The sequence below is a fragment of the Pteropus alecto genome, unplaced genomic scaffold (assembly GCF_000325575.1).
Source record: "Pteropus alecto unplaced genomic scaffold, ASM32557v1 scaffold44, whole genome shotgun sequence".
NCBI lineage: Eukaryota > Metazoa > Chordata > Mammalia > Chiroptera > Pteropodidae > Pteropus > Pteropus alecto.
Window position 1 is genome coordinate 9,488,645 of NW_006436812.1, and position 25,312 is coordinate 9,513,956.

Sequence of the window (25,312 nt, forward strand, 5' to 3'; positions counted from 1 at the left end):
TTTGTCTAAGTACTGGTCCATTTCTTCTAGGTTATTCAATTTGGTGTTATATACTTTTTCATAGTATTCTTGTATGATCCTTTGTATTTCTGTGGTGTCTGTTGTAATTTCCCCTCTTTCATCCCTGATTTTGTTTATTTGTGTCCTTTTTTTTTTCTTGAGTGAGTCTAGCCAGGGGTTTGTCAATTTTATTAGCCTTCTCAAAGAACCAGCTCTTTGTTGCATTTATTTTTTCTATCTTTTTTGTTTGTTTATTTTCAATTTCATTTATTTCTGCTCTAATTTTGATTATTTCTTTCCTTCTGCTGACTTTAGGCTTCATTTGTTCTTTCTTTTCTAGTTTTTTAAAGATGAAGTGTTAGGTTGTTTATTTGGGCCTGTTCTTGTTTTTGGAGATAGGCCTGTAATGATATGAACTTTCCACTTATGGCTGCTTTTGCCATGTCACAAAAGTTTTGATATGTTGTACTATTATTATCTTTTGTTTCTAGGTATCTCTTGATCTCTCTTTTTATTTCTTCCCTGGCCCAGTTATTCTTCAGTAGCATATTGTTTAATCTCCATGTGTTTGTGGTTCTTCCTGATTTCTTTTGCAGTTAATTTCTAGTTTCAAAGCATTATGATCAGAGAATATGGTTGGTATGCTTTCAGTCCTCTTATATTTGTTGAGGCCATTTCTGTGTCTCAGTGTGTGGTCAGTCCTTGAGAATGTTCCATGTGCACTAGAGAAGAATGTATAAGCAGCTGTTTTTGGATGGAAGGCTCTGTAAATGTCAATTATGTTCCGTTGGTCTAATGTGTCACTTAAGGATGTTATTTCCTTACTGACTTTCTGTTTGGATGATCTGTCCATATCTGACAGTGGGGTATTTATGTCCCTTACTGTGATAGTGTCCTGGTCTATTTTTCCTTTAGTTCTGTTAGTAACTGCTTAACATATTTCGGGGCTCCCTGATTGGGAGCATAGATATTAATAAGTGTTATGTCTTCGTGATACATGATTCTCTTTATCATTATGAAGTGTTCCTCAGTATCTTTCTTTACCTTTTTTATCTTCTGATATTAATACCGCTACTCTCGCTTTTCTCTGAATGCCATTTGCTTGAAATATCATTTTCCACACTTTCACCTTGAGTCTATATTTGTCCTTGGAACTGAGATGTGTCTCTTGAAGGTAGCATATGGTTGGGTTTTGTGTTTTGATCCAGTCTGCAACTCTGTGCCTTTTTATTGGTGAGTTCTGTCCATTTACATTTAGGGTGATTATTAGACTATGAGGTCTTCTTATAGCCATTATATCTTTTGCTTCCTGGTAGCTCAGTTTCCTCCATTGTTTCCTTGTCCTTGTGCTTCTGTTTTCTTTATTTTGATCGAGTTTGGGTTTTCCCTTGGTTTATACCCTTGGTTTATATTATATACAATGGTTCTGAATCTTTGTTGTGTGGTTACCATTATGAATATGTAAAGAATAGTTATATATGTACAGTCATCCATTTTCTTCTGTGCGTGCCTTATCTCCCTTCCCCTTTGCAAATTTGGATCTTCAAATCCTCCTCTTTTTGGTCATTGTTATCTCAATTTGTCCCTGTGTATGCTGAATGTTCATTATTATCTTGCTATAGCAATTCTCTTATTATTTAAGCTTATAATGCCTTATTCTTAGTAAGGATTGCGCTCTTCTGCTTCTATTTGCCTGATAGTCTCTTCACTCCGAATTATGTATTTTGTTGTTGTTATTTTGTTTTAGGTGAGCCAATCCCTTTCAGTATTTCCTGTAGTGCAGGCCTCATAGTGGAGAATTCCCTCAATTTTTGTATGTCTGGAAAGGTCTTAATTTCTCCTTCATATCTAAAGGAGAGCTTAGCTGGATACATTATTCTAGACTGGTAGTTCCTTTCACTTAATAGTTTAAATATTTGATTCCACTCCTTTCTGGCTTGTAAGGTCTGCACTGAGAAGTCTGAGGATAATCTAATGGGTTTTCCTTTATAAGTTACCATTTTCTTCTCTCTGGCTTCCCTGAGAATTCTGTCTTTGTCTTTGATTTTTGATAATTTTAATACAATGTGTCTTGGTGAAGGCCTTTTTGGGTTGAGATAATTGGGTATTCTGTTGACTTCTTGAATTCCAAGCTCCAGCTCGTTTCTTAGATATGGGAAATTCTCATCCATTATCTGTCTGAAAATGCTTTCTAGTCCCTGCTCCTTTTCTTTGCCTTCGATAATGGCCATTATTCTTATGTTTCCTCTCTTGATGGTATCAGCTAGTCCTTGAATTTCTGTTTCATTATTTTTTATTATTTGGTTTCTCTCTTTCTCCTTCTGATTTATTTCTAGATTTCTGTCTTCGATATCACTGATCCTTTCCTCCATTTGGTCGACTCTATTTCCCAAGCTTGCTATTTCATTTTTCAACGCTTGCAGTGTGTTCTTCATCTCCAGAAGTTCTATTTGGTTCTTTTTGAGGGTTTCAATCTCCTTGCTCTGCTCCTCTAGTATTTTTCATTCCCTGAAATTGTTGATTTGAGTTGTTTTGGATCTCACTGAGTTTTTTCAGAAGTACCATCCTGAATTTTCTGTCATTTAAGTTGCATATTTTTATGTCTGTAAGCCTATTTTATGGAGATTTTCCTCTTTCTTTCTGAGATGCCTTGTCATCTTGGGTTTTCATGGTGCTTAATGGAAGTGTATTCTGCTGGTTTTCCAGAACGAATATATTATATAAAGGTCTCTCTTTATCCTGTTGCAAAGAAGGCTCTTCTCTTTTGGTTTCCAGTAGGTGGTGTCCAAGCTTCTTGGATACCTGCTTTATATAAAGTCTTAATAACGCTTTTTAAATTTTCTTGTAGATATTTATTCATGCCCGCTATGCTCAGTTTCAGTCTCTGTCAGTGTCAGCAACAGTATCAGCAGCATTTGCTCAGATTCTCCTGGGGCTCAGTGGTGTTTGGTCTCGGAGGAAATGGAGGGAGGGGCCCTTTGGGTTGGAGGTTGGGGGCTGTGGCTCAGCCTGTTTTTCAACCGCGGCTGGCAAATATCAGCTATTGTTCCTCTGCGGTCCCACTTCGCTTCTCTGCTTTCTGTGCTGATGACTGGACCTTGCAGCCAGCTGCTTATGGGGAGCTCACAGCTATCCCAGGAAGGAATGTTCAGGGAACTCACCAAATGAACTTGCCATTCCTTCTCCCCTTCCCCTCCTCCTTCAGGGAGCTCCTGTGGCTGCAAGAGGCAGCTTCTTTATTACTCCCAGTCCACTGCCCGACACCCCGGGTTCTGAACTGTGGTAGCTCTTATGTGCATGCTCAGAGGTGCTGGTGTGTAGTTTGGGTGTTTTTTGTTGAGTTTTAGATGTTCAGCTTATTGTTGTTTCAAGGGGAGTGATCACTCAGCCATGTTTTTAACAGATTCCTCCTGTATGATCTTTTTAATGTATTGCTGGATTCAGTTTGCTAATATTTTGTTGAGGAATTTTGCATCTATATTCATCAGGGATATTGGTCTATAATTTTCTTTTTTTGGGTAATATCTTTATCTGGTTTTGGAATCAGGATAATGCTGGTCTTGTAAAATGAGTTTGGGAGCCTTTCCTCCTCTTCAAGTAATTGGAACAGTTTGAGAATGATACCTATTAATTCTTTGAACATTTAATAATTTTTTTGTAGTATTTTCCTATAATCTTTTGTATTTCTGTATTGTCAGTGGTCACTTCTCTTTCATTTCTCATTTAAAAAATTTTTATTATTAGTTTCAAGTATATAGTGGCTAGACATTTATGTAGTTTATGATACAAGCCCCTCGATTATTCTATCATCCCTCTGGCTCTACACATACACATAGTCATTACTTTACTGCTGACTACATTCCCTAAGCCATGATCTCCATCCCCATGATCATCTATCAACTACTAATTTGTTTTTAACTCTTCCCCATTTTCTCTTAGCCCCTCAACTCCCTTCTCTTCTGGCCATCATTAGATTGTCCTCTATATTTGCGAGTCTGTTTTTGATTAATTTGTTCTTTTTGTTTCTTAGATCCACATATAAGTGAAATTATATTGTATTTATCTTTCTCTGTTTGACTTATTTCACTCAGCATAATAACCTCTAGGTTCATCGATGTCATTGCAAATGGTAGGGTTTCATTTTTTTATGGCTGGGTAATATTCCATTGTATATATGAACCATAACTTCTTTTTTTATGCCTACTTTCTTTTTCTCAATATAATAATTTTGAAGTTCATTTATGTTGTTACCATGTGTGGTAGTACTTAATACAATTCCACAACTAATTACTATTCTACTATGTGGTTATACTGATGTTTATCCATTATACTGTTGATAAACATTTGTTTTCAGTTTGGGGTTTTTATTAATGTTATTTAAAATTTTATTTTATTAGTTTCAAGTATAGAGTACATTGGTTAGACATTTATATAGTTTATGAAATGATCTCCCTGAATACTCTTTCTTTCTTCTGGCTCTACACCATGACTTCTTTATCCAATCATCTGTTGATAGGTGTTTAGGTTCCTTCCACATCTTGGCTATTGTGAAGAGTGCTGCCATGAACATAGGGATGCATAGATCTTTACAAGTTATTGTTTTGGTTTTCTTTTGATAAATACCCAGAAGTTCAATTGCTAGGTCAAAAGGTATATCCATATTAATTTTTTGATAACCTCCAGACTGTTTTCCATAGTGGCTGCACCAATTTACAATCCCACTGACAGAGTATGAGGGTTCCCTTTTCTTCACATCTTTGCCAGTACTTGTTGTTTTTTTGATTTATTGATGATTGTCATTCTGACAAAGGAAACCATCAACAAAATAAAAAGACAACCTACTGAATGGGAGAAGATATTCGCTTATGACACATCTGATAAGGAGCTAATATCCAAAATTTATAAAGAACTCATACAACTCAACAACAACAACAACAACAAACAACAAACAACCAATCCAATTAAAAAATAAGCAGAAGACCTGAATATATATTTCACCAAAGAAGAAATACAGATGGCCAATAGACATATGAAAAGATGCTCAAGCCACTAATCATCAGAGAAATGAAATTAAACCCACAATAGGTATCACCTCACACTTGTCAGAATGGCTATCATTTCTGATTTTATTTATTCGGGTCTTCTCTTTTTTTTTTTTTTGATGAATCTGGTTAAAGTTTATCAATTTTATTTATCCTTCAAAGAATCAGCTCTTGGTTTCATTGATCTTTTCTATTTTTTAAAAATCTATTTCATTTATTTCCACTCTGGTCTTTAGTATTTCCTTTTTCCTACTCTCTTTAAGCTTTATTTCTTCTTCTATTTTTAGTTCCTTCCAATATAAGGTATGATTTTTTATTTGAGATTTTTTGTTTGTTTGTTTCTTGAGGTAGGCCTGTGTTGCTATCAATTTCTTTTTTAGAAATGTTTTGGCTGTGTTCCATAGGTTTTGTGTCATTGTATTTTCATTTTAATTTGTTTCAAGGTGTTTTTGATTTTGTCCTTGATCTTGTTGTTGACCCATTCATTATTTAGTGGCATGTTATTTAGTCTCCATGCGTTTGTGTGTTTTTGTTTTCTTCTTATAGATATGTAGTTTCATACAATTGTGATTGGAGAAGATGGTTGATATGATTTCAGTCTTCTTAAATTCTTTGAGTCTTGGTTTTTGGCCTAACATGTAACCTATCCTGAAAATGTTCCATGTGCACTAGAAAATAATGTATTTTCTGCTACTTTGGGTGAAATGCTTTAAAAATATGAATTAAATCTGTCTGGTCTAATGTGTTATTTAAGGCTGCTGTTTCCTTGTTGATTTTCTCCCTGGATGATCTATTTCTTGATGTCAATGGGATGTTAAAGTCCCCTACAATTACTGTATTACTGTCAATCTCTATCTTTATGTCCATCAATATTTGCTTTATATATTTAAGTGCTCAGATATTGGGTGCCTAGGTATTTATGAGAGTTATATCCTCTTGTTGGATTGATCCCTTTATCATTAAGAAATGCCCTTCTTTGTTTTTTTGTTACGGCCTTTGTTTTAAAGTATATTTTGTTTGATATAAGTATTGCTCCCTCAATTTTTTTTTCATTTCCATTTCATGATGTTTTGTTTTCCATTCCTTTACTTTCAGTCTGTGTGTTTTTCGATCTGAAGTGGGTCTTGTAGGCAGCATATGTATAAGTCTTTTTCTTAAAAAAATTATTCAGCCACCCTATGTCTTTTGATGGGAACATTTAGTCTATTTGCATTTTAAATAATTATAGATAGTTATGTAATTATTGCCATTTTATTTATGTCCTCCCTTCTTCTTCTTAAAAAAGTCCCTTTAATATTTATTGTAATACTGGTTTAGTGGTGATGAGCTCTTTTAGCTTTTTCTTGCATGGGAAGCTCTTTAGCTCTCCTTCAATTCTAGATGATAGTCTTGCTCCATAGAGTAATCTTGGTTTTAGGTCTTTGTCTTGGATCATTTTGAGTACTTTGTGCTATTCCCTTCTAGCCTGCAAAATTTCTGTTGAGAAATCAGCTGATAATCTTATGGGGGCTCCTTTGAATGTAACTAACTGCTTTTTTCTTGCTACTTTTAAGGTTCCCTCTTTGTCTTTAACCTTTGACATTTCAGTTATGATATGTCTTGGGGTGGGCCTTTTTGAGTTCATTTTGTTTGGAACTCTGAACTTTCTGGACTTGTATGTTCATTTCCTTTACCAAGTTGAGGAAGTTTTTAGTTATTTATTCAAGTAGGTTTTCAATCCCTTGCTCTGTCTCTTCTTCCTCTGGTATCCCTATGATGTGAATGTTGGCATGCTTGACTCTGGCCCAGAGGTCCCTTAAAATATCCTCATTTTTAAAGTCCTTTTTCCTTTCTACTGTTCTGATTGGGTGTTTTCTGCTACCATATCTTCCAGGTTGCTGATTTGATCTTCTGCTTCATCTAATCTGCTGTTGATTTCCTCTAATGTATTCTTCATTTTAATTGTTGTATTATTCATTTCTTTTTTTTAAAAAAAATTTTTAATTAAGTTTATTGGCGTAACATTGGTTAATACAATTATATATTTTTCAGGTGGTATTATTCATTTCTGACTGGTTCTTTTATATGGTTTCTGTGTCTTATTTTATGTTTACTATCTCTTTGTTGAAGTTCTCCCCTAAGTTTATTAAGCATACTTATAACCAGTGTTCTGAATTCTTTATCTGGTAGATTGCTTATCTTATTTTGTTTAGTTCTTTTTGTGGAGCTGTGTCCTGTTTTTTCATTTGGGACATTTTTGTTTTTCTTCTCAATTTGGCTGACTCCCTGTGTTCGTCAATATGTATTATGTATATTTGATATGTCTCATCGTCTTGAGATAATGGCTTTATGTAGAAGGTGTCCTATGGGGTCCAGTGGCACTGTCTCCCTGGTTATCTGAGCTGGATGCTCCAAGGATGTCCCCTGTGTGGTTATTTGTGTCCTCATCTTGTAGGTGAGCCTCAATTGGCACATCATTGGGTGGGGTTGTCTCTCAGGATAACTGGCTGTGAGGGCTGGCTGTTGTGTGGGAGCTCATCCCACAGAGTGGGAGTCACTTTAGCAGGGCTCTGGTGCCAACTGAGTTCACCTTTTGGATATGTCATTTGTGGAGTTGGTTGGGTGGTGCTCTGGTATGTTCTGAAGCTGGCCACTGGGTGTAGTGGTTTTGGAGCCTCTTGTCATGGACTCTGGTGCAGGCCAAGATCAGCCGTCACTTGTGCTTGGCTTGGGGCCACCTCGTAGGATCCAAAAAGTGATATATGTTTGGTTGCTGCTTGTGATGGGCTTGGAATTGCTTGTGAGAGGCTATGCTGTGAACTAAGACTGGCTGCCACTTGTGTCAGAATGGGGACCCTTCGATGGGTACTATAATGCAAGCTGAGGCCAGCCACCACTTGTGTTGGGCTTGTAGCTGCTTAGTTGAAACTGTGTTCCAAGCCAAGACTTGCTGTCACTTATGCCAGGCTTGGCCACCTGATGGGTGTTACAATGCAAGTTAGGACTGGTTGCTGCTTATGTGAGGTTTGGGGCCACTTAGCAAAAGGTATAAGGCATGCTGAGGCTGCCACGGCTCATTTGGAGTTTGTGGACCTTTGAGAGATTTTAGGAAAGTCTACAGCATGAGCCAAAGCTGGCCACTTGTGTAGAGGAACTGCTGAAAGAGACTTGGGCTATGTAGGAGAGATGGGTGGGGTCGATTCTCAGAGAGTCACCAGAGCGCAGGGAATGGTGTTAGCCAGGTTAGTGGGGAGCTCAGATCTGGTGCCCACCTACGCTGGGCCTGTGGGCTTGGAGGAACAATGGTGGCTGCCAGCACTTCCATCCCTGGAGAGAGTTGCTTTAACCCTGCCCCTCCAGTCCTCACCCTGAAGTTAGTCAATTAGTTCCTCCCAGTATGCCCCTAACACTTTTCAAGCTGCTGTTCCTGTGCTGGAGGTTAAGAGTGAGTGAGTTTGATAGTGAGTGAGTCTGTGTGTGGGCCTTTTAAGAGCAGCACATTGGTCTTCAGCAGCCCTTTGTATTTCTCCAATGCAATTCCCTCTGGTTTTTATAGCCAGGTGTTATGGAGACTCTTCTTTCTGGCACCGGTGCCCGGGTTGTGGAGCCTGATGTGAGGCTGGACCCCTAATTCCTCAGGGGGAACCTCCATAGCTGAGATATCCCTCCCAATTCTTAATTACCACACCGTTGATATGGGACCTGCCCATTTCACATCTCTGCCCCTCCTACCAGTCTTGATGTGGCTTCTTCTTTATATCCTTAGTTATATAGGACTTCTGTTCAGCTAGTCTTCAGGCGGTTCCCAATGATGGTTGTTCTGTAATTTAGCTGTAATTTTGATGTGATCATTAGAAGAGATGAACAGAGTTTACCTTTTCTACCATCCTGACCAGAAGCCTCTAGTCAATTGATTTTCAATAAAGGCACGATGACAATTCAATGGAGAGCTCTATGGTGCTGGAACAATTGGACATGCATAATAAAAAACAAAAGAAAATGAAAACCTCTACCCATATCTCATATCATATTAAGATTAATTCTAAATGGATCATAGAGCTAAATGTAAAATCTGAAACTATAATACTTGTGGAAGGAAACATAGGAGGAAATCTTTGTGACCTTGTGTTAAACAAAGAATTCTTAGATATGCTATAAATGTAGTCCATAAAGGAAAAATTGATAAATAAAAATTCATTGAAATAAAAAGTTTTTGCTCTGTGAAAGACACTATTAAGAGAATGAACAGATAAGCTAAAGAGACTGGGAGAAAATATTTGTAAGTCTTCCTTCTTTTTTTATTACATATTTGACAAAGGACTTAAATTCAGAATATATGATAAAGATCTCTTGAAATTCAACAACAAGAAACAGTTAAAAAATAAGCAAAATATTTGAACAGACACTTCACCAAAGAAGGTGTATAGATGGCAAAGAAGCAAATGAAAATAGGTTCCATGCTAATAATCATCAAGGAAATACAATTAAAATCATAATTAGATGCTACTGCACATGTATTAGAAATAAATTGACAATATCAAGTACTGGCAAGGATGTTTATCAATGAAAACTCTCATACATTGCTGTCAGAATGAAAAATGGCATGCCTACTTTGGAAAACAATTTGTCAGTATCTTATAAAGTTCAACATACAGTTACCATAACAGCAATACCTCTCCTAGATATTTACTATTTACCTAGGAGAAATAAGTATAGATATTCACATGAAAACCTGTATATGAAAGTTTCTAGTGGCTCTACTCATAATTGCCCAAAACTGGAAACAACCCAAGTGTCACTCAGCTGGGGAATGGATAAAAAAACTGTGGTGTATACAATGGAATATGCACTAGAAATAACAAGAAATGGAATACTGATACATGCAACACCATGGATGAATATAAATGTTATTCTAGCTGAAAGAAGCCAGACCTGAAAGGCTATATACTATATAATTCCATTTATATAACATTTTGGAAAAGGCAAAACTATAGGGACAGAAAAGAGATGAGTAGTTGCCAAGGACTGGTGATTGAGAGAAGAGGTTGATTCTAGTGAGGCATGATAAAACTGTTCTGTATCTTGACTATGGTGATGGTTACATGACTAGTGTTTTGTCAAAACTCATGAAACTACACCAAGAAGGCTGGATTTTATTGTAAGTAAATTATATCCTGATAAACCTGACCTAAAAACAAAAAAAAATTCTACTGACTTTAGATTGATGCTTAAGTGTCTTTGTTGAGCTGTCATTAAGGCCTCCCTCAGTGCTGTCTGGGGCAGGAGTCATGTCTTGATATCCCCTGAATTTTTTCTTTCCTAGAACTTGCCCTAATTTGAAATTGCTATCTTTATCTGTTACTATTATCTCAGCTCTACCATGCTACACTGAGAGCCCTGGAAAGGCTCTGTGTCTCCACTACGTAGCCTCATGCTCAGCAAATAACAAACCCTTGTTTGTTGAATAAATGAATGAACGAATGACTAAATGGATGAATCCTATGGGTGAAGTCTACATACTGACATTGAACCTACTTTTTTTTTTTAACATATTTTAAAAATTCTTTTAAAAGGTAAACATTATTTTTCAATACCACACAAAAGTATTCCTGCAGCAATATTTATTTTTAATACAAGCCAGTTGATTCCTTATTAGCCGGACTGCCAACTCTGATTTTTCACTCTCCTAAAGACTTCCAATGTATTGAGAAGATATCCTGTCTGCTCTTGTAAGCTTTTCTGTCTGTGTTTTCCAATCCAAGTTCTTTGCTATCTTAATCTCCCTGAAACACCATTTGAAGTAAATCCTTACCCACTGCTCACCAAATCTATAACATGCTTCTCTCTCCGGCAGCACATCCAAATGAGAATTTATCATGAATTATATAGAGGATCACATCTGCTCCAAGGGCTTTCCCCAGAAGGCATGATTTTTTTCATAGTGGAATCGCCCCCCGCGCCCCCTGACCCCTTCCCGCTCTGCTTTAGGTGGGAAGTGGTATGCGATCCTGGCCTTGTCTCTTTCAGATCGGCTCCTACTTCGGGGCCTCGCTCTGCTCTGTGGACGTGAATAGAGATGGTAGTTCCGACCTGGTCCTCATCGGGGCCCCCCATTACTATGAGCTGACTCGCGGGGGCCAGGTGTCTGTGTGCCCCTTGCCCCGGGGGGTGAGTGGCTGATGGGACCTGGGCTGGGTGGGGCCTGGGTGTGGGGTGGAGAAGTTGCCAGGGTTGGGGGCTGGCACTGTTTTTGTTTAGCAGAGGTCTAGGTGGCAGTGTAACGCTGTTCTCCGTGGGGAGCAAGGCCATCCCTGGAGTCGCTTTGGGGCAGCCCTGACAGTGCTGGGGGATGTAAATGGAGACAAGCTGATGGACGTGGCCATCGGGGCCCCAGGAGAGCAGGAGAACCGGGGTGCTGTCTACCTATTTCATGGAACCTCAGAACTGGGCATCAGCCTCTCCCACAGCCAGGTGAGGCCCTATCACTGTCCCTATCATGACAGTAGCCTCTTTGCTGATCTGTTGCTTGCTAATTCAGGTTTCTCACAGCTGCCAGATTAGTTCTTCCATTACTCCTTTTCAGAATTTTAAAAATATAACACACTTCACAGAAACCTCAAAGACTCCTCAATTCTAAATTCTTACCACAACTAAAGAAGGTCTTAGGGGCACCAACACCCACACTGTACCGATAAGATTAAGGCTTAGAGGTAGAAATGAGAAGCTGGAAGTGTTGGGATGTGGGCATTCCTTTTTTCCGAATCTCAGTCTAGTAGGGTAACCAAAAGTCATGGTTTGCCTAGGTCTATCCCAGTTTTAGCACTGAATATCTCCCATCAGAGGAAACCCTACCAGAACTGCATGCATCATGGGGCTTGTGACTTGTGCAGACAGACAGGGCCCCTCTCGGGGAATTAAGAACATTTTCAAATTTATAAGCAAAGTTAAAAGAACTGTACTGTAAACACCTATATATTTACAACCTAGAATCTACAATTAACATTTTACTAGATTTACTTGATCACATAGTCATTCTTCCTCTACAGTCCATCTTATTTAATTAAGGAATTCAAAGTAAGTTGCAATATTAGTCTACTTCACCTATAAATACTTCAGCATGTATATCATTAACTAATATTTGCTTACTGTTAGTTTTAAGATAAAATTTATAAATAAGACATGCACAAATTTTTAGCCATTCAATGACTTTTGACAAATGCATATACCTGTGTAACCAACCCTCCTAACAAAATACAAAACATCATCACTCCAGAAAGTTCCCTCCTGCCTTTTCCCAGTCAATTTCTGAACCCACTCCATCCCAGAGGAAACTGCAGTTCTGATTATTTTTCACCACAGATTAGTTTTACCCATTCTAGAACTTTATATAAAAGGAATAGTACGCTATATTGCCCCCAGTATATTTTTTTACAGGCTCTTAAGTTGTCATCAGGGCTAAGAACCACTGCCTTACCCACTTCTTTCTGTATCATGGCACCTCTTTCCATAATTGTGTGAATATTCTAATTATGCCTCTTTTCATTTGGTGCCTTTTGCTTCTCTGTGTGAATGGGGTTTGAAGGCTCTGATTTTACTTAACTTTTATTACAAAAGCTTTACATGCCTGTACAAATTTATAAATCTAAAGTAAACAGTGATACAGTAAAGTCTCTGGATACAAAATCAACGTTCAAAAATTCATAGCGTTCCTATACTCTAATAATGAAGCATCAGAAACAAAGTGGAAAAAATCTTTCCTTTTGCAATTGCAACAAAAGAATAAAATACTTAGGAATAAATCTAATAAAACAAATAAAGGGCTTATATAATGAAAACTATAAGACTCTATTAAAAGAAATCGAAGAAGATACAAAGAAATGGAAAGAATTGGAAGAATTAACATAGTTAAAATGACCATGTTACCTAAAGCATTATGCAGATTTAATGCAGTCTCCATCAAAATCTCATCAGTGTTTTTTAAAGAAATAGAACAAAAAATCATCAGATTCGTATAGAAGCACAAAAGACCCCCAATTGCTAAAGCCATCCTGAGAAAAAAGAATGAGGCTGGAGGCATCACTCTGCCTGACTTTAAATTATACTACAAAGTGACACTAAATCAAAACGACATGGTACTGACAGCAAAACAGACACACGAACACACACAGTGGAACAGAATCGAGAGTCCAGAAGTAAACCCATATTTATATGGGCAAATAATTTTTGACAAAGAAGCCAAAAACATTCAGTGGAGAAAGGAAAGCCTGTTCAATAAATGATGCTGGGAAAACTAGAAAACCACCTGCAAAAGAATGAAACTAGACTGTTGTCTATAACCATACATCAAAATTAACTCAAAATGGATTAAGGACCTGAATATAAGACCTGAAACAATAAAGTGCATAGATGAAAACTTAATAACTAAACTCAAGGACCTTAGACTTAAAGAGGATTTTATGAATTTGACCTCAAAGGCAAGGGGAGTAAAAGCAAAAGTAAATGAATGAGACTACATCAAACTAAAAAGCTTTTGCTCAGCAAAAGAAATCATCAATAAGGTAAAGAGAGAACCATCTGAATGGGAAAATATATTTGCAAGCAACACCTCCAATAAGGGCCTAATATCCAAAATATATGAAGAACTCATAAAACTCAATAACAAAAACAAACGATCCAATCAAAAATGGGCAGAAGACCTGAACAGACACTTCTCCCTAGAGGACATACAAATGGCAAACATACAAAAAGATGTTCAACATTGCTAGCTATTAGGGAAATGCAAATCAAAACCACAGTTAAGATACCATCTCACACTTATTAGAATAGTTATGATCAATAGGACAAGTAATAACAAACGTTGGAGAGGATGCGGAGAAAAAGGAACCCTCATGCACTGCTGGTGGGACTGCAAATTGGTACAGCCACTATGGGAAACAGTATGGAGATTCCTCAAAAAACTAAGAATTGATCTACCATATGATCCAGTAATCCCTCTACTGGGTATTTACCCTAAAGACTTGAAAACTCATATCCAAAAAGATATTTGCACACCGATGTTCATAGCAGCACTATTCACAGTGACCAGGACATGGAAGCAACCGAAGTGTCCTATGATAGATGTTTGGCTAAAGAAGCTGTGGCACATATATACAATAGAATATTACTCAGCCATAAGAAGAGATGAAATACTGCCATTGCGACAACATGGATGGACCTCGGGATAATCATGCTAAGCGAAATAAGCCAGACAGAAAAAGTTGAAAGTTACATGCTATCACTTATATGTGGGATATAAACCTAAAAGCAACAAATGAGCAGGACAAACAAACAGAGACTCATGGACATGGACTATAGACTAGTGGTTAGCAGAAGTCTATAGAGTAGTGATTACTGGTGGGGGGAAGAAGGGGGAGGTAGACTGGGTAAAGGGAGTCAAACATAGGGTTTAAGGAGAGGATGAAGTGGATAAAGGGGATCAAATATATGGTAGCTGAAGGAAACTGGACTTTGGGTGGTAATCACATAATAGAATATACAGATGTCAAATTATAATGTGCACCTGAAAATTATATAATTGTATTAACCAATGTTACCCCCAATAAACTTAATAAAAAAAGAAATAAAGTAAACAGTGATACCCCTACTCTCTTCCCTTTATCTGCACCATAACTCAACCCACAAAGAAAAACAAGGGTTAGGGGAGGGTACTTTATGTGTCCACATACATGCATGCACACACACATGCACATATGCACACATCCCCCACAGACTTTGAAGTTAAAACCAAATGCAAAAAGGATCATGCTATCCTATTGTTCTACTGTTTGCATTTTTTACTTGCTTTTTTTCCCTGTGATTAGGGTAGGGGGTGCTCCATTTTGGACAAGCAAACCTGCTATGGCTCTCTCAACTATTACATTATACATAATTTGAAAACAAAACTTCCTCTCAACAGAATACAATAAATTTTTCTCAAAAAAATTGAGGTATAATGTGTGTACACACAAAATTTAATTGATGAATTTTCATATTATCTGTGAACCTGAGTATGCACTACCTAAATTAAGATATAGCAAATTTTCAGCATCCCATGCTTCCTTTCAGTTGACAAATCATTTTTAAAATTGTGGCATAACAAAGAAACAAAGAAAGGCATTATATAATGATAATGGAATTGATAAATCAAGAGGACATAACCCTTGTAAACATATTCTCATCCAACATAGGAGCACCTACATACATAAAGCATTATTGACTGACATAAAAGGAGAGGTAAACAGTAATACACTCATAGTACTAGAATTTAACACCCTATTGACACCAATGGACAGATCTTCCAGGCAAAGAATCAACAAGGAAACAATGGGCCTAAAAGACACACTAGACTAGATGGATTTAATGGATATTTTCAGAACATCCTACCCCAAAGCAGCAAAATACACATGCTTCTCAAAAAGCGCACATGGAACATTTTCTAGGAAAGATCTTATGTTAGAACACAAAACAAGTCTCAATAAATTTAAGAAGACTGAAATCATATCAACCATCTTCTCCAATCGCAATGGTAGGAAATTAGAAATAAACTACAAGAAAAAACTGGAAAATACACAAACACATGGAGGCTAAATAACATGCTACTAAACAATGAATGGGTTGTCAATGAGATCAGGGAAGAAATCAAAAGATACCTAGAGACAAATGAAAACACAACTCAAAATCTATGGGACACAGCGAAAGCACTCCTAAGAGGAAAAGTCATAGCAATATAGGCCTACCTCAAGAAATAAAATTGTAGTTAAACACACATGACAGAAAATTTTAACCTTTTTAAAGTGTACAGTTCAGTGGCATTAAGTACATGATAAAAATTCTTTAACCTTTTCTTTTTAAATTATGTGTTACTCTTTCAGTGTTATTCTTGCACATATATTAGAGACTCAAAGTTCTTAAAGGTTTATTATGAAGAATAACGATTTCCATACCTATATTGTTATTTTCTTTTATTTCTCCCTCTCTTGAAGAAACTACTTTTAGTTCTTTAGATAATTCTCTATACTTCCCAATGGCATCATTATCTTCCTGGTGTCTTGATGTTTGTTTTAGCTTTGACTTCCCTCTATGGGAGGTGAGGACTGAGCTCCTTTAGACTCCTGTTGCCACATATTCAAATGGCTTCTACTCCTTCTCTCACTCTTTATATTTATATGATGATTTTGGTAAGATGAATATTTCGTGTTTGCATTATCCTAACTATGTAAATGAGATTCAGTTGAATAAAGTAGTATATGATGTAACTTCTTTCCTGTAAAACTATTTGTTTTCCTTCAAAAACTAGGTAATTAATGGAAACTTTGGGTGTCATCTCAAGACTGTGATCTGAAGCTGAATAGTTGCTGTAATTCCTTGAGAAGTTGTGGGATTTGAATGGGGCTTAGACAATCTCTCTTTGGGTCACCCGGGGCAACTGTTACACATTTCCTTATTCTTTCCCACTCTTTCTCTCCTCCTCTTTTCTACCCTCAGCGGATTGCAGGCTCCCAGCTCTCCTCTAGGCTCCAGTATTTTGGACAGTCACTGAGTGGGGGCCAGGACCTCACAATGGATGGACTGGTGGATCTGGCTGTGGGGGCCCAGGGGCATGTACTGCTGCTCAGGTGAGAACTTCTTTCAGAGCACACCAGGTGTCTTCCCTCTAAGGAGCAGCTTTGCTGTCTTAAGGCTCCTGATGGCCCTTTGGTGTCACTACAGGTCCCAGCCTGTGCTGAAAGTTGAGGTGACCATGGAGTTCACACCCAGGGAATTGGCAAGGAATGTGTTTGAGTGTCGTGAACATGTGATGAAAGACCAGACTGCTGGGGAGGTCAGAGTCTGCCTCCGTGTTCACAAGAGCACACGGGACCGGCTGAGAGAAGGTGAGGATGGGGAATAAGTCTCAACAGGTTAAATGATGGGTGGCCTAGCCTTTTCAGCCTTCTTGGCAGTCCAAAGCAAAGTCCTCATAGCCTCTGACAGCCTTCTTGCTCTGACAGCATTCCCTTGTTGGGTGGGGAGGCCCAGCAAACCCCATCAAAGAAGTGATCATGTGGTACTCCCTTACTCTCTCAGTTTTCCAGATAAACAAGGTCCCCATACCTGTGAATTAACTGAGATCTTTTTTTTTAACTGAGAGATAACTCATTCAAAAGGGAGGTTGTGTTGATAAAGCTAAACACAAATTCACAAAGTGTTCAGGCATGCATTTTATCACAACTAACTTGACTTCTTCCCTTGTTTCTACTTTTAAAGAGTGGCATTGTGCTTGGAGTGGGGGAATAGTAGTCGTGGTACTAGAGAGAAATAGGGGAGATCATAAAACTAGGTTTCTAGTAGTAATCTTATTATTCTAAGGAGACAGCAGTCAGAGTTTGGAGCAGCCAGCATGGCTAGAAATGAGAACGAAGTCTTGGAGAGTAGAGGATTACAGAGGAAGTGTCCTCCAAGTTTACATAGAAATTCCTCTCAAGTCATTGGCTGGCTCTTAAGCCATGCATGTGCAGGTCAGTACTCCAAGGCACTCAGTAGAAGACAGAAACTGGAGAGCCAAAGAGTGTAGTAGAAATTCAGCAGCTTCCCAGTGCTAGGGAAATAGAGATTTTGGAGAGACCTTGGTAAACAACTTGGTCTTTCTATTAGGACAATGTCCATCGAGTCCAGCAACCAAGAGAAACAATAGACAATACAAATAGACCAATAGGTGATTCAGAAATTTTATCAGATAGAAATTTAAAACATAACTTCAATTATTATATTTAAGAAAAGAGAGAAAATGATGGAGAACTTTGGAAAAGACTTGAAATTCATAAAATTGGATCAAATGGAAATTCTAGCACTGAAAAATATACTGACTGAAATTAAGAATTCAATAAACGAATTTAATAGATTAGAAGCAGAACAGAGAGTTAGTGAACTGAAAAGTAAATCAATTGAAAATGCTCCAATTAACACACACAGAGAAAAGGATTAAAACTACAGAAAGAAACCATACAAGATGTATGGGACATGGTGAAAGACTTAATAAACATGTAATTGGAATTCTAAAAGGAATGGGGGGCATGGAGAGAGAGAGAGATTGAGATTGGGAGAGAGAACAAGAGAGAAGCAACAGTTGAAGAAATAATGGTGAAGAATTTTCTAAATCGATGAAAGACAGCAAGATTCTCTACCAAATTAAAGTAGAATAAATATAAAAGAAATAATACGCAGTACATATATCAGTGTATACAACATTATACACTGTACCATACCAAGGTACAAACTGCTGAAGACCAAAGACAAAGAAAAAATGTTAAAAGCACCCAGAGATATATGCTTAATTTTCTATTATGTAGCAGAAAAGCTACCATTTACTGAGCACTTACTATATGGCAGGCACTATACTAAATGCTTTATAGACACTATTTCATTTCATTTTCACCATTGAGAAGGTACAGTTATTGTCCTCGATTTAAAAATAAAGAATTGAGACTCAAAGAGGTCAGATAACACCCCAAATCATACAGCTGGGGAGCAGAGGAGCTGAGCCTCGAACACCTGCCTGTCTGACCCCAAAGCCAAAATCCTCACAACTGTGATGCCCTGCCCCTTCAGGAGATATCCAGAGCATTGTCACATATGACCTGGCCCTGGACCCAAGTCATCAGCTTTCCCGGGCCATCTTTGATGAGACAAAGAACAACACATACAGACAGACACAGAGCTTGGGGCTGAATCAGAAATGTGAGACCTTGAAGCTACAGTTACCGGTGAGCAGCGGGTAGCCACATTTCTGGCTCCTCCAAGCGTGGGTGGGCTTGGGAAGCTGAGGAAGCAGACCCCCAAACCCTTGCTATCTCTCAGGATTGTGTAAAGAACTCAGTAACTCCGATTGTCCTTCGCCTCAACTTCTCTCTGGTGGGGCAGCCCTTGTCCTCTTTTGGGAACCTTCGGCCAGTGCTGGCTGTGGATGCTCAGAGACTCTTCACAGCCTTGGTGAGTCCTGGAGTTGGGGTCCTGCAGGGGAATGGAAGGGACAAGAGGCCAAGATTGTTGAAGCTCATTTTATTTCAAATAATTTTATTTCAATATTTTATTGTTTCTTTTCATATTATTTCGTTATTTCCTTTTATTTCATTTTATCACATTCTATTTTTCGCAGTTTCCCTTTGAGAAGAATTGTGGTAATGACAGCATCTGCCAGGATGACCTCAGCATCGCCTTCAGTTTTATGAGGTGAGCTTCTTTCCCTCATTGCTACCTTCAAGCCTACACTAAGAACTGGTGCTCTGTTTTCTCTCCTGGTCCCTAAGGGAGCCTGGCACAGATCAGCTGGAGGTGTTTGTATGGTTGCCCCATCCACCGTCTTCCATCTCCAAGAGCTCACACCTCTTTCCCAACAGAGCAGACTTGCCACAGGGAAGCCTTCAGCATCTCATGGCCTTCCTTATTCCTCCCACAGCCTGGACACCCTGGTGGTGGGTGGTCCCCGGGACTTCAACGTGACGCTGACTGTGAGAAACCAGGGCGAGGATTCCTACAAGACTCAAGTCACCTTCTTCTACCCTCCTGGCTTGTCCTATCGGACTGTGTCAGGGGTCCAGGTAGCCAAACCTTTCATAGGCTCCATCTGACTTTGCTTTTCTGGTCCCCATGGCTAGTGGTTGTAATCACCACTTCTGCCTCTCTTGCTTTCCAGAACTGGCACTCATGGCGATCCTGGCATGTGACCTGTGAGTCTGATACCTCCATCAAAGGTCCTGATGCCTTGCAGAGCTGCAGATGCAACATAAATCACCCCATCTTCCCAGAAAACTCAGAGGTCAGGCTGTGGGCTTCTCCTCACCTTTTCTTTTTCGTCTTCTAAATTCTTTTTTTTTTTTTTAAAGTAGAGTTTCCTTTTTTGAGAAGCAGTTTTATTGAGCTATAATCCATATACCACACAATTCACCCATTTGAAGTATATGATTCAATGGCTCTTAGGTTGTTCAAAGAGTTGTGAATCTATCATCATGATCATTTTAGAATATTTTCTCACCCCAAGAAATGACCCTGCTCCTCTTAGCCATCAACCCCAGTCCTCCTATCTCTCCCAGCACTAGGCAACCACTTTCCGTCTCTAGATTTGCCTATTCTGGACAGTTAATATAAATGGAATCATATGATATGTGGTCCCTTGTGACTGGCTTCTTTCACTCAGCATGTTTTCAAGGATATCCATGCTGCAGCATGTGTCAGGACTTCATTTTTACTGCTGAGTAATATTCTGTTGTATGGATGTACCACATTTTATTTGTCCATTCTTCAGTTAATGAATATTTGGGTGTTTCTTCTCTTCTATACTTGTCACTGTCTCTCCTTTCTCTAACTCCAGGTCACCTTTAATATCACATTAGATGTGGAATCTAATGCTTCCCTTGGAAACAGAGTACTTCTCAAAGCCAGTGTGACCAGGTATGTTGTGCCTGGCCTCCTACAAGCATCCTCCCTTTTGAGGCCCCAACCCTCTGCCCGGGGTGAACCATTGCCCTCTCCCCACTGGTTCTCCCTTCAGCTCATTCAACAAACACTGAATGAGCACCCACCATGTGCCAGGCATTGTGGTCAGTACTGGTGGGGCAGGAATGGACAAGACAGCTGTGGTTATTGCCTTCACAGAGGTTATAATTTAGTGGCAAAAATAGGCAGGAAAGCTTGTGATTATAATATTGTATGAAATGAACTATGTCCTGTGTTCTTGGGAGTTTGGCATTCAGAGAAGATTCCTGAAGAAATGTTTAGGCTGAGTTAACCAAGCAAAGGCATAAATGGAGGATAGGCATGAAGACAGAAAGAAGGAAGAGTGTACCAAGCAAAGCCTGGGGACTGGAAAGATCAGGCTGTTTTTAAGTATGGCTTAAGGATATAATGTAGGATTTAGAATTGGTTAGATATCAGCAGTGTCATAAAATGACTGATGGGTGCTCTTAGGAAATTTGCAGTTTAACTTGGGAGTGACATGATCACATCTGCATGCTAGAAAGATCACCCTCCAGGAGGGCTGGGGATTGGTATGGGAACAGTTTTAAACTCAAGGACCAATGAGAAGAAGGCACTGCTGACATCCAGGTAAGTAGTTATGGGCCTGGGCTAAGTAGATTCAGGGGGTAGAGAACAGTGGGGTTTAGGATTCAGAGAGAATAGGACTTGGTGGTTGGTTGGAGGTGGAGGGTCGGGGAGAGGGAAAAGGAAAGAACTCTCTGTTTCTCTTCAGTGATAACAACATGCCCAGGACCAACAAAACTGAATTCCAGCTGGAGCTACCTGTGAAATACACTGTCTATATGGTGGTCACCAGGTAATGGCTTCTAGGGCTTTATCTCCGCCTTTACCACTGGGCTGGACTTAGCCCATTGTTTATCTGTGTATATGTCTGTGCACACGTGTGCCTGTGTATTTGTGCAGGAGTGTGTGTTTGTGCATATATTTATGCATGTGCATGTGTGTGTGTGTGTGTGTGTGTGTGTGTGTGTGTGTGTGTGTGTGGCCTAAACTGGCACACACATTGTCCCCTGAACAGCATTCATTCAGGGCTGTATTACCCATGGCCCTGTTCACCCCCTTACACACTTACCCTGAGACCTCCCTCTCAGAACACTCCTGATGTTCTGTTACCTCCTGTCCCTTCTTTTTTCCACCGTCAGCCATGAGGTCTCTACCAAATATCTCAACTTCACAGCTTCAGAGAAGACCAGCCATGTTATAAAGCATCAGTATCAGGTGGGGAGCTGAGGATCCAGGAAGGGAAATCAATGTGCTGAGAATGCAGAAATAGTGATGGGAAACAAGCCTCAGGTGCCTATTATGTTCCAGGCTCTGTTCCAAGTTTGCTTTCACTCTGCACATACACACACATATGTGCATACAGCTGTCGCCTTGGTTTGTAAAGGGGATTGATTCCAGGACCAACCCTCCCTCACCCCCAGCCATTACCAAAATTCACAGATGCTCAAGTTCCTTATATAAAGTAATATAGTATTTGTATATAACCTATGAACATTCTCCCTTATATTTTAAATTATCTCTAAATTACTTAGATACCCTGATGCAATGTAAAATCTATGTAAATAGTTGTTATATTATATTGTTTAGGGACTAATGACAAGAAAAAAAAGTCTGTACATGTTAGGCAATTTTTGTAGGTCTAACTACATAGTACACGTCAACAACAATGTAACATTTTCTTCCTAAATACTTTCAATCCATGGTTGGTTGAATCCAAAGATGCAGAACCTGTGGATACAGAGGGCCGATTGTATACACACATCCATAATTCACTCATTTTATCTTCATAATAACTTTATGATGGAGGCACTATCATTTTCCCATTTACAGATGAAGAAACGAGCATAGAGAGGTTAACAAAATATGCCCATGGTCTCGCCACTAGTAAGTGGATGAGCCACTACTTAGGACTAACTTGTCTGACTCTTGAACATGTGTTTAACCACAACACATGACTACCTCCCAGAAAGCATCAAGTGGTAGGGCACTTTGGTCTGTGAGGCCTTATTTAGGTGTGCCAGGCTGTCAGGGGTGGGAGGCTGATTGTAGTTGCTTGTAGGAGCAGAAAGGCCAGAGCCCTGATATTCTTCCCCTTTCCCAACATACACCTTGTAGTTCAACAACTTGGGACAGAGGAGCCTCCCCATCAGTGTGGTATTCTGGATCCCTATCCAGCTGAACAAGGTGGCTGTGTGGGAACATCCCCAGGTCACCTTCTCCCAGGTAAGTCTAGCTAGGCCTGAAGAGTAGGCCCAAATCCTCCCTCCACAGCCCTGGTCTTCCTAAAATCTCTGTTTTGGAGCCATTTCTGACTCTTCACTGGCCTGGGCCATCTTACCCTCTTTGAGGGTGGACCCAGGAGCCCTCATTTCTCTCTTTTCACAGTGTCTGTCTTTCCTCAGAACCTCTCCAGTACATGCCACACTGAGGAGAGGGTCCCCCCTCACTCTGACTTCCTGGCCATGCTTAAGATGACCTCAGTGCTGGTAAGAATAAGCCTAACCCCAGATTCGGGGCCACATAGAGACTCAGCACTGTCCCCACATTGGTGCTGTCTCTCAACTGAGTGAGCTGAATGCACGGAGCATATTCTGCATTCAGCTTTCTTAGACATCTCTCCCCTCTCCTCCCTTCCCCAGAACTGCTCCATTGCTGTCTGTCAGAGAGTCCAGTGTGACATCCTGTCCTTTGACAGCCAAGAAGAATTCAACGTCACCCTTAAAGGCAACCTTTCATTTGACTGGTATATCAAAGTATGTGGGGTCCTGAGGCTCAACTGGGCCAGATATGATACTGCAGGGGGCCCATGGGTTCAGCTCCCACCCTCTCTCTCCCACAGACTTCACATAATTACCTTCAGGTTCTGAGCACAGCGGAGATCTTGTTTAATGACTTGATGTTTGCCCTGCTTCCAGGACAGGGGGCATTTGTGAGGGCCCAGGTATCTGTCTTGGGTACAGAGGGACAATTGGAAGGAGGAAGGGAGGCTGGGATTGGTGGACAGAGACGGAGAGAGATAGAGATTGATAGAGATTGGGAGGGTGGGAGAGGTGGGTGGAAGAGGGAAGACCGAGGGCTGGGGTTAGGGGCTTGGGGCGTGGTTAGTTATTGGGTTTATGGTGTACACAAGGTCTGGCTGGGGGACCCCCAGAAATCCAGAATCTGTCTCCTTTGATGCACCCCCACTTCCTCTCTCCCTGCCCTAGACAGAGACCAAAGTGGAGCCATATGAAGTGCACGACCCTGTACCACTTATTGTGGGCAGCTCCGTGGGGGGCTTGGTGCTCTTGGCCCTCATTACCATGGGACTGTACAAGGTATTCCCTCATGGCCCCCTTCCTGCTGGCTCCCATCTCCCTTTACTGCTTCTTACTCAGCAGCTTCATTCCTGGGTTTGACTCATAGCAGTGCTGCTAACAGTGTGATATTTGGCAAATCACAGATCCTTAGTTTCTTTAGCTGTAAAATGAGAATATAAATACCCATTTTGTGAAAGTACTTGAGCTAATATATGCAGAGCACTTAGAGTGCTCCTCGGTACAGAATGACCATTACATAAGGGGTAGTTCTTCCTCTCTTCCTTCTTATATTTTATATTTCTCTTCTGTCTTTACTGGCCCCAATATTGATGCCATCTCTCTCCCTGCTCCTTTTCCCATGTCCCTTCAACACTCTGTCACATTATTCTTTGTCTCTGTTTCTCTGTCTCTCCTGGTCAGCATGGCCCTTACCTGCTCCCCTGGCTTCGGTGGCCTTTACTCCTCTGTCTCTGCTCCCACAGCTCGGTTTCTTCAAACGGCAGTACAAGGATATGATGAGTGAAGCTGGTCCTGAAACTGCCCCACCCCAATAACAGCTCCTTCTGCATTGACTGGGCTCTCCTGAAGCAAGCAGACATGTCCATTAGGAGACTGGGGTGGTGATGTCTCACTCAGGAAAGACCTGCTTGGGTTTCCATTTCCATTCATGTGTGTGTGTGCAACTGTGCTCATGAGTGTGTGTGACTCAGATGTCTCTTGCATGGGGGCAAGTGCCTTCAGTACACCTTCTCAGGCACAAGGGAATTGCTTGGGCTTCCTTGTGTGAAGGTGCTGGTAGGCATTCCTCCTAGACAGAGGTGATGACGGGTCTTGTGGGTGAACTTAAAAGGAAAGCAGTAGATGCTCTCCCCACTGAAGGAAATGAGACCTCCCTTTGTGGATGAACATGCAGACCTGCAGAAGCTTGTGTAGCTGGGACTGATACTGCTTGGAGAAACCAATGTAGAACCAGTATCTGGTTAGTCAACAGGAGCCTGTCCAAACCCATCCCACATGAGAAGTAAATATGCCCAATAAGCAATGATACACCTCCTTTTATCTATTTGTTTACTTGTTATTTTAATATTTCTTTTATTTTTTGAATTGATAAACCTGTCCAGAACACAAAAATCAAAAGATGTGCAAGGGTGTGTGGTGAAAAGTCTCCTTTACATCTGGTCCCCTCAGCCATTCAAGCCACTCCTAAAGGGTGGTCAAGGCTCTGTGTTTTGGAATCTCCTTCACAAAGACTCTAGGTGTATGCAAATGAATGCACATGTGTGCACGCACACACACACACATGCATGCTTTTTACACAAATAATAAAATACATTATTTATATTGTTCTGCATCTTGCTTTTTTCATTAATATAGCTCAGACATTGTTTCATATAAGATATAAAGTACTTTTTCATTCTTTTATGCATCTTAATAATA

At 39.8% G+C, this 25,312-nt stretch overlaps 1 protein-coding gene across 1 annotated transcript in view; it reads left to right on the plus strand.

The window, feature by feature from the left end:
* Nucleotides 1-24,915, plus strand: part of ITGAM (integrin subunit alpha M) — a 61,218-nt gene extending 36,303 nt beyond the window's left edge. Inside the window, exons 13-30 of the mRNA XM_025048422.1 lie at nt 11,049-11,189; nt 11,283-11,492; nt 16,545-16,675; nt 16,770-16,933; nt 18,648-18,802; nt 18,897-19,028; nt 19,195-19,268; nt 19,495-19,636; nt 19,732-19,854; nt 20,407-20,486; nt 21,286-21,369; nt 21,716-21,791; nt 22,692-22,799; nt 22,979-23,062; nt 23,216-23,329; nt 23,416-23,517; nt 23,783-23,893; nt 24,358-24,915. Of these exons, the coding sequence (XP_024904190.1) occupies nt 11,049-11,189; nt 11,283-11,492; nt 16,545-16,675; nt 16,770-16,933; nt 18,648-18,802; nt 18,897-19,028; nt 19,195-19,268; nt 19,495-19,636; nt 19,732-19,854; nt 20,407-20,486; nt 21,286-21,369; nt 21,716-21,791; nt 22,692-22,799; nt 22,979-23,062; nt 23,216-23,329; nt 23,416-23,517; nt 23,783-23,893; nt 24,358-24,429 (2,103 nt within the window). The 3' untranslated portion in view covers nt 24,430-24,915. The remainder of the gene's footprint in view (nt 1-11,048; nt 11,190-11,282; nt 11,493-16,544; nt 16,676-16,769; nt 16,934-18,647; nt 18,803-18,896; nt 19,029-19,194; nt 19,269-19,494; nt 19,637-19,731; nt 19,855-20,406; nt 20,487-21,285; nt 21,370-21,715; nt 21,792-22,691; nt 22,800-22,978; nt 23,063-23,215; nt 23,330-23,415; nt 23,518-23,782; nt 23,894-24,357) is intronic.
* The last annotated feature ends 397 nt before the right edge of the window (nt 24,916-25,312 follow it).